This window comes from Oncorhynchus gorbuscha, unplaced genomic scaffold (genome assembly GCF_021184085.1).
Source record: "Oncorhynchus gorbuscha isolate QuinsamMale2020 ecotype Even-year unplaced genomic scaffold, OgorEven_v1.0 Un_scaffold_1096, whole genome shotgun sequence".
NCBI lineage: Eukaryota > Metazoa > Chordata > Actinopteri > Salmoniformes > Salmonidae > Oncorhynchus > Oncorhynchus gorbuscha.
Window position 1 is genome coordinate 132,501 of NW_025745982.1, and position 8,122 is coordinate 140,622.

General features: G+C 48.1%; 1 protein-coding gene across 1 annotated transcript in view; it reads right to left on the reverse strand.

Moving 5' to 3' along the window:
- The window catches only part of LOC124021241, a 39,735-nt gene extending 33,836 nt beyond the window's left edge, over window positions 1-5,899 (reverse strand). Inside the window, exons 1-5 of the mRNA XM_046336590.1 lie at window positions 5,709-5,899; window positions 2,978-3,057; window positions 2,453-2,524; window positions 1,939-2,022; window positions 209-313 (exon numbers count right to left, since the gene is read on the reverse strand). Of these exons, the coding sequence (XP_046192546.1) occupies window positions 209-313; window positions 1,939-2,022; window positions 2,453-2,524; window positions 2,978-3,057; window positions 5,709-5,892 (525 nt within the window). The 5' untranslated portion in view covers window positions 5,893-5,899. The remainder of the gene's footprint in view (window positions 1-208; window positions 314-1,938; window positions 2,023-2,452; window positions 2,525-2,977; window positions 3,058-5,708) is intronic.
- Window positions 5,900-8,122: the final 2,223 nt, after the last annotated feature.

An 8,122-nucleotide genomic window follows, 5' to 3' on the forward strand; every position in this document is an offset into this window, starting at 1 on the left:
AGAGAGGAGGACAGAGGAGAGAGCGGAGGACAGAGAGGAGAGAGAGCGGAGGACAGAGGAGAGAGGAGGACAGAGGAGAGAGCGGAGGACAGGAGGACAGAGGAGAGAGAGGAGGACAGAGGAGAGAGAGGAGGACAGAGGAGAGAGAGGAGGACAGAGGAGAGAGAGGAGGACAGAGGAGAGAGCGGTGGTCAGAGGAGAGGTGTACCTTGTAATAGTTGAGGACGGGTAGAGCGGGGGTCAGAGGTTCGTGGAGGATCCGTAGCGCCAGAGCCTGAGTTACCAACAGCAACAGGGCCTGGTCTGGATACACCTAGATAAACACACACTAGTTACCAACAGCAATCAATTAAATAAATACACATGAATTATACTCAAGGATGCAAACTGGTGACACCTTTCAGTTGTTGAAACATGCAATACATCCCTGCTAGGGGGAAAGGCAGGTTTGACCTATGACCTACACGTTCAATAAAAAGTGGATCAGGTGAAACTAACTCACAGCTAAAAACAAATGTACAGAAAACATTCTAATATCTAGACTGTTACCATGACAGCCTTTATAATAGAACACTTGTTACCATGACAGCCTCTATAATAGAACGCTTGTTACCATGACAGCCTTTATAATAGAACGCTTGTTACCATGACAGCCTTTATAATAGAACGCTTGTTACCATGACAGCCTTTATAATAGAACGCTTGTCACCGTGACAGCCTTTATAATAGAACGCTTGTTACCGTGACAGCCTTTATAATAGAACGCTTGTTACCATGACAGCCTTTATAATAGAACGCTTGTTACCATGACAGCCTTTATAATAGAACGCTTGTTACCATGACAGCCTTTATAATAGAACGCTTGTTACCGTGACAGCCTTTATAATAGAACGCTTGTTACCACGACAGCCTTTATAATAGAACGCTTGTTACCACGACAGCCTTTATAATAGAACGCTTGTTACCATGACAGCCTTTATAATAGAACGCTTGTTACCATGACAGCCTTTATAATAGAACGCTTGTTACCATGACAGCCTTTATAATAGAACGCTTGTCACCATGACAGCCTTTATAATAGAACGCTTGTTACCATGACAGCCTTTATAATAGAATGCTTGTTACCATGACAGCCTTTATAATAGAACGCTTGTTACCATGATCGCAGCATGGTCCTTCTGTAGCTCAGTTGGTAGAGCATGGCGCTTATAACGCCAGGGTAGTGGGTTCGATCCCCGGGACCACCCATACGTAGAATGTATGCACACATGACTGTAAGCCGCTTTGGATAAAAGCGTCTGCTAAATGGCATATATTATTATTATTATAAAAGGTGGCGCTACAAAGTATTAACTTAAGGGGGCTGAAAAATGTGTGTGTTGTAATGGGGACAGTAACATAGTAACTATATTTACATTTACATTTACATTTAAGTAATTTAGCAGACGCTCTTATCCAGAGCGACTTACAAATTGGTGCATTCACCTTATGACATCCAGTGGAACAGTCACTTTACAATAGTGCATCTAAATCTTAAAGGGGGGGGGGTGAGAGGGATTACTTATCCTATCCTAGGTATTCCTTAAAGAGGTGGGGGTGAGAGGGAATACTTATCCTATCCTAGGTATTCCTTAAAGAGGTGGGGGGGTGAGAGGGAATACTTATCCTATCCTAGGTATTCCTTAAAGAGGTGGGGGGGTGAGAGGGAATACTTATCCTATCCTAGGTTCCACTTCATGATTGTGTTCCACTTGTTGTTGATTCTTCACAAAAAAATACAGTTTTATATCTTTATGTTTGAAGCCTGAAATGTGGCAAAAGGTCGCAAAGTTCAAGGGGGCCGAATACTTTCTCAAGGCACTGTAACTCCACAATGTGTGTATGATGTGAGTTTGTGTGTGTGTATATAATGTGAGTGTGTGGGTGTGGTGTGCACACCATCAGGAAGGTCCGTGGTATCTGGATGAGGTGTCCCAGAGATCCCTGGTTCAGCAGGATCTCCATGGTAACGTTTCTCGCCACCTACAAAACACGCAATGCTGAAACAACAACAACAACAACAGCCCAGAGAAAGACAAGCATGTGTGTGTGTCTGTGTCTGTGTCTGTGTCTGTGTCTGTGTGGTGTGGTGTGTGTGTGTGTGTGTGTGTGTGTGTGTGTGTGTGTGTGTGTGTGTGTGTGTGTGTGTGTGTGTGTGTGTGTGTGTGTGTGTGTGTGTGTGTGTGTGTGTGTGTGTGTGTGTGTGTGTGTGTGTGTGTGTGTGTGTGTGTGTGTGTGTGTGTGTGTGTGTGTGTGTGTGTGTGTGGTGTGTGTGTGTGTGTGTGTGTGTGGTGTGTGTGTGTGTGTGTGTGTGTGTGTGTGTGTGTGTGTGTGTGTGTGTGTGTGTGGGTGTGTGTGTGTGTGTGTGTGTGTGTGTGTGTGTGTGTGTGTGTGTGTGTGTGTGTGTGTGTACCGTCAGAAAGGCTGTGTCAGGAGGACCAGCAGGAGAACTGAGCACGTGGAGAAAGTTTGCCCAACTCTGAGACTGAAACACAGATACACACATTATGTCCACACAGGTTGAATGACTGCCCATTTCTGAGTTTCAGGGGTCTGAGTTTCAGGGGTCTGAGTTTCAGGGGTCTGAGTTTCAGGGGTCTGAGTTTCAGGGGTCTGAGTTTCAGCGCTCTGAGTTTCAGAGGTCTGAGTTTCAGCGCTCTGAGTTTCAGGGGTCTGAGTTTCAGGGGTCTGAGTTTCAGGGGTCTGAGTTTCAGGGGTCTGAGTTTCAGGGGTCTGAGTTTCAGCGCTCTGAGTTTCAGCGCTCTGAGTTTCAGCGCTCTGAGTTTCAGAGGTCTGAGTTTCAGCGCTCTGAGTTTCAGGGGTCTGAGTTTCAGAGGTCTGAGTTTCAGAGGTCTGAGTTTCAGAGGTCTGAGTTTCAGAGGTCTGAGTTTCAGGGGTCTGAGTTTCAGAGGTCTAGACTCAAGGTTGTGAGACTCACGTCCTTGTAGACAGCCATGTTGCTCTTCAGAACCCTCAGGCCAAACTTCACCACCTCGACCTGCCTGGGAACCACAGCATCTAGAAGAAGAAGAGAGAGGAGAGAGGGAGGGAGACAGAACAAGAGAGGAGAGATGGAGGAGGACAGGACAATAGAGAGGAGAGAGGGAGGAGGACAAGACAAGAGAGAGGAGAGAGGGAGGAGGACAAGACAAGAGAGGGGAGGAGAGGGAGGAGGACAGGACAAGAGAGGGGAGGAGAGGGATGAGGACAAGACAAGAGAGAGGAGGGAGGGAGGGAGGAGGACAGGACAGGACAAGAGAGAGTAGAGAGGGAGGAGGACAGGACAAGAGAGAGGAGAGAGGGAGGAGGACAAGACAAGAGAGGGGAGGAGAGGGAGGAGGACAGGAACAGAGAAAGGAGGAGAGGGATGAGGACAGGACAAGAGAGGGGAGGAGGACAAGACAAGAGAGAGGAGAGAGAGAGGAGGACAAGAGAGAGGAGAGAGGGAGGAGGACAAGACAAGAGAGGGGAGGAGAGGGAGGAGGACAGGAACAGAGAGAGGAGAGAGGGAGGAGGACAAGACAAGAGAGAGGAGAGAGGGAGGAGGACAAGACAAGAGAGGGGAGGAGAGGGAGGAGGACAGGAACAGAGAGAGGAGGAGAGGGAGGAGGACAGGACAAGAGAGGGGAGGAGGACAAGACAAGAGAGAGGAGAGAGGGACGAGGACAGGACAAGAGAGAGGAGGACACGACAGGAGAGGGGAGGAGGACAAGACAAGAGAGAGGAGAGAGGGAGGAGGGACAGGAGAGGGGAGGAGGACAAGACAAGAGAGAGGAGAGAGGGAGGAGGACAGGACAAGAGAGAGGAGAGAGGGAGGAGGACACGACAGGGAGAGGGGAGGAGGACAAGACAAGAGAGAGGAGGAGGAGGAGGACAAGACAAGAGAGAGGAGAGAGGGAGGAGGACAGGACAGAGAGAGGAGGAGGGAGGGAGAGAGGGAGGAGGACAGAAACAGAGAGAGGAGAGAGGGAGGAGGACAAGACAAAGAGAGGAGGGAGGGAGGAGAGGGAGGAGGACAGGAACAGAGAGAGGAGAGAGGGAGGAGGACAAGACAAGAGAGAGGAGGGAGGGAGGGAGGAGGACAGGACAAGAGAGAGGAGGAGGGAGGAGGACAAGACAAGAGAGAGGAGAGAGGGAGGAGGACAAGACAAGAGAGGGGAGGAGAGGGAGGAGGACAGGAACAGAGAGAGGCGAGAGGGAGGAGGACAGGACAAGAGAGAGGAGGGAGGGAGGAGGACACGACAGGAGAGGGGAGGAGGACAAGACAAGAGAGAGGAGAGAGGGAGGAGGACAGGACAAGAGAGAGGAGAGAGGGAGGAGGACAGGACAAGAGAGAGGAGGGAGGGAGAGAGGGAGGAGGACAGGAACAGAGAGAGGAGAGAGGGAGGAGGACAAGACAAGAGAGAGGAGGGAGGGAGAGAGGGAGGAGGACAGGAACAGAGAGAGGAGAGAGGGAGGAGGACAAGACAAGAGAGAGGAGGGAGGGAGAGAGGGAAGAGGACAGGAACAGAGAGAGGAGAGAGGGAGGAGGACAAGACAAGAGAGAGGAGGGAGGGAGGGAGGAGGACAGGAACAGAGAGAGGAGAGAGGGAGGAGGACAAGACAAGAGAGAGGAGGGAGGGAGGAGGACAAGACAAGAGAGGGGAGGAGAGGGAAGAGGACAGGACAAGAGAGAGGAGAGAGGGAGGAGGACAAGACAAGAGAGAGGAGAGAGGGAGGAGGACAAGACAAGAGAGGGGAGGAGAGGGAGGAGGACAGGAACAGAGAGAGGCGAGAGGGAGGAGGACAAGACAAGAGAGAGGAGGGAGGGAGGGAGGAGGACAAGACAAGAGAGGGGAGGAGAGGGAGGAGGACACGACAAGAGAGAGGGAGGAGGACAAGACAAGAGAGAGGAGAGAGGGAGGAGGACAAGACAAGAGAGAGGGAGGAGGACAGGACAAGAGAGAGGAGAGAGGGAGGAGGACAAGACAGGAGAGGGGAGGAGGACAAGACAAGAGAGAGGAGAGAGGGAGGAGGACAAGACAGGAGAGAGGGAGGAGGACAAGACAAGAGAGAGGAGAGAGGGAGGAGGACAGGACAAGAGAGAGGAGAGAGGGAGGAGGACAGGACAAGAGAGAGGAGAGAGGGAGGAGGACAGGACAAGAGAGAGGAGAGATGGAGGAGGACAGGACAAGACAAGTGTGTGTATATCAGACAGGAGATAGCTAGGTGTGTGTGTGTGTGTATCAGACAGGAGATAGCTAGGTGTGTGTGTGTGTATATCAGACAGGAGATAGCTAGGTGTGTGTGTGTGTATATCAGACAGGAGATAGCTAGGTGTGTGTGTGTGTGTGTGTGTGTGTGTGTGTGTGTGTGTGTGTGTGTGTGTGTGTGTGTGTGTGTGTGTGTGTGTGTGTGTGTGTGTGTGTGTGTGTGTGTGTGTGTGTGTGTGTGTGTGTATATCAGACAGGAGATAGCTAGATGTGTGTGTGCGTGTGTGTGTGTATCAGACAGGAGATAGCTAGATGTGTGTGTGTGTGTGTGTGTGTGTGTGTGTGTGTGTGTGTGTGTGTGTGTGTGTGTGTGTGTGTGTGTGTGTGTGTGTGTGTGTGTGTGTGTGTGTGTGTGTGTGTGTGTGTGTGTGTGTGTATCAGACAGGAGATAGCTAGATGTGTGTATATATATCTAACCTTTGACCTCCTCCCAGGGAGTGTCGGGGGAGAGGGGCTGCGTGGCGCTGGGCGTGGTTGCCGTGGTGATGATGCGTAGGTAGAGGGTGAAGAGGCGTGGCGTTAGGCGGCAGACGGGGCAGCAGACCCCAGGGGGCGGAGAGAAGAAGGAGGAGAGGGCGGAGCTAAAGTCCCCGGCCTTCATCAGGAAGAGAGGATCAGATCCCGCACCGCCTGGACACTGGAGTAGACACACACACACACACACACACACACACACACACACACACACACACACACACACACACACACACACACACACACACACACACACACACACACACACACACACACACAGACAAGCATTACACACACACACACATATTCGGCACACGGACAAGCATAAAAAACACACACACACGGCACACAGACAAGCATTAAACACACACACACACACAGACATTAAACACACACACAGACAAGCATTAAACACACACACACACGGACAAACATTAAACACACACACACACGGACAAACATTAAACACACACACACAGACAGGCATTAAACACACACACACAGACAAACATTAAACACACACATACACACAGACAAGCATTAAACACACACACACACGGACAAACATTAAACACACACACACACGGACAAACATTAAACACACACACACAGACAAGCATTAAACACACACACACACAGACAAGCATTAAACACACACACACACACACGGACAAACATTAAACACACACACACAGACAAACATTAAACACACACACACACACACACAGACAGGCATTAAACACACACACACAGACAAACATTAAACACACACACACAGACAGGCATTAAACACACACACACACACAGACAAGCATTAAACACACACACACACACACAGAGTGTGTAAAAGAGTAACAGGTAGATACAGAGTAACAGGTAGAGACAGAGTAACAGGTAGATACAGAGTAACAGGTAGATACAGAGTAACAGGTAGAGACAGAGTAACAGGTAGATACAGAGTAACAGAGTAACAGGTAGATACAGAGTAACAGAGTAACAGGTAGATACAGAGTAACAGGTAACAGGTAGATAACAGATACAGTAACAGGTAGATACAGAGTAACAGAGTAACAGGTAGATACAGAGTAACAGGTAGATACAGAGTAACAGGTAGATACAGAGTAACAGGTAGAGACAGAGTAACAGGTAGATACAGAGTAACAGGTAGATACAGAGTAACAGGTAGATACAGAGTAACAGAGTAACAGGTAGATACAGAGTAACAGGTAGATACAGAGTAACAGGTAGATACAGAGTAACAGAGTAACAGGTAGATACAGAGTAACAGAGTAGATACAGAGTAACAGGTAGATACAGAGTAACAGGTAGATACAGAGTAACAGAGTAACAGGTAGATACAGAGTAACAGGTAGAGACAGAGTAACAGGTAGATACAGAGTAACAGGTAGATACAGAGTAACAGGTAGATACAGAGTAACAGGTAGAACAGGTAGAGTAACAGGTAGATACAGAGTAACAGAGTAACAGAGTAACAGGTAGATACAGAGTAACAGGTAGATACAGAGTAACAGGTAGATACAGAGTAACAGAGTAACAGGTAGATACAGAGTAACAGAGTAACAGGTAGATACAGAGTAACAGGATACAGAGTAACAGAGTAACAGGTAGAGTAACAGGTAGAGACAGAGTAACAGAGTAACAGGTAGATACAGAGTAACAGAGTAACAGGTAGATACAGAGTAACAGGTAGATACAGAGTAACAGAGTAACAGGTAGATACAGAGTAACAGAGTAACAGGTAGATACAGAGTAACAGGTAGATACAGAGTAACAGGTAGATACAGAGTAACAGGTAGATACAGAGTAACAGGTAGATACAGAGTAACAGATAGATACAGAGTAACAGGTAGATACAGAGTAACAGAGTAACAGGTAGATACAGAGTAACAGAGTAACAGGTAGAGACAGAGTAACAGAGTAACAGGTAGATACAGAGTAACAGGTAGATACAGAGTAACAGGAAGATTCAGAGTAACAGGTAGATACAGAGTAACAGGTAGATTCAGAGTAACAGGTAGATACAGAGTAACAGGTAGATACAGAGTAACAGAGTAACAGGTAGATTCAGAGTAACAGGTAGATTCAGAGTAACAGGTAGACACAGAGTAACAGAGTAACAGGTAGATACAGAGTAACAGGTAGATACAGAGTAACAGGTAGATACAGAGTAACAGAGTAACAGGTAGATACAGAGTAACAGGTAGATACAGAGTAACAGGTAGATACAGAGTAACAGAGTAACAGGTAGATACAGAGTAACAGGTAGATACAGAGTAACAGAGTAACAGGTAGATACAGAGTAACAGGTAGATACAGAGTAACAGAGTAACAGGTAG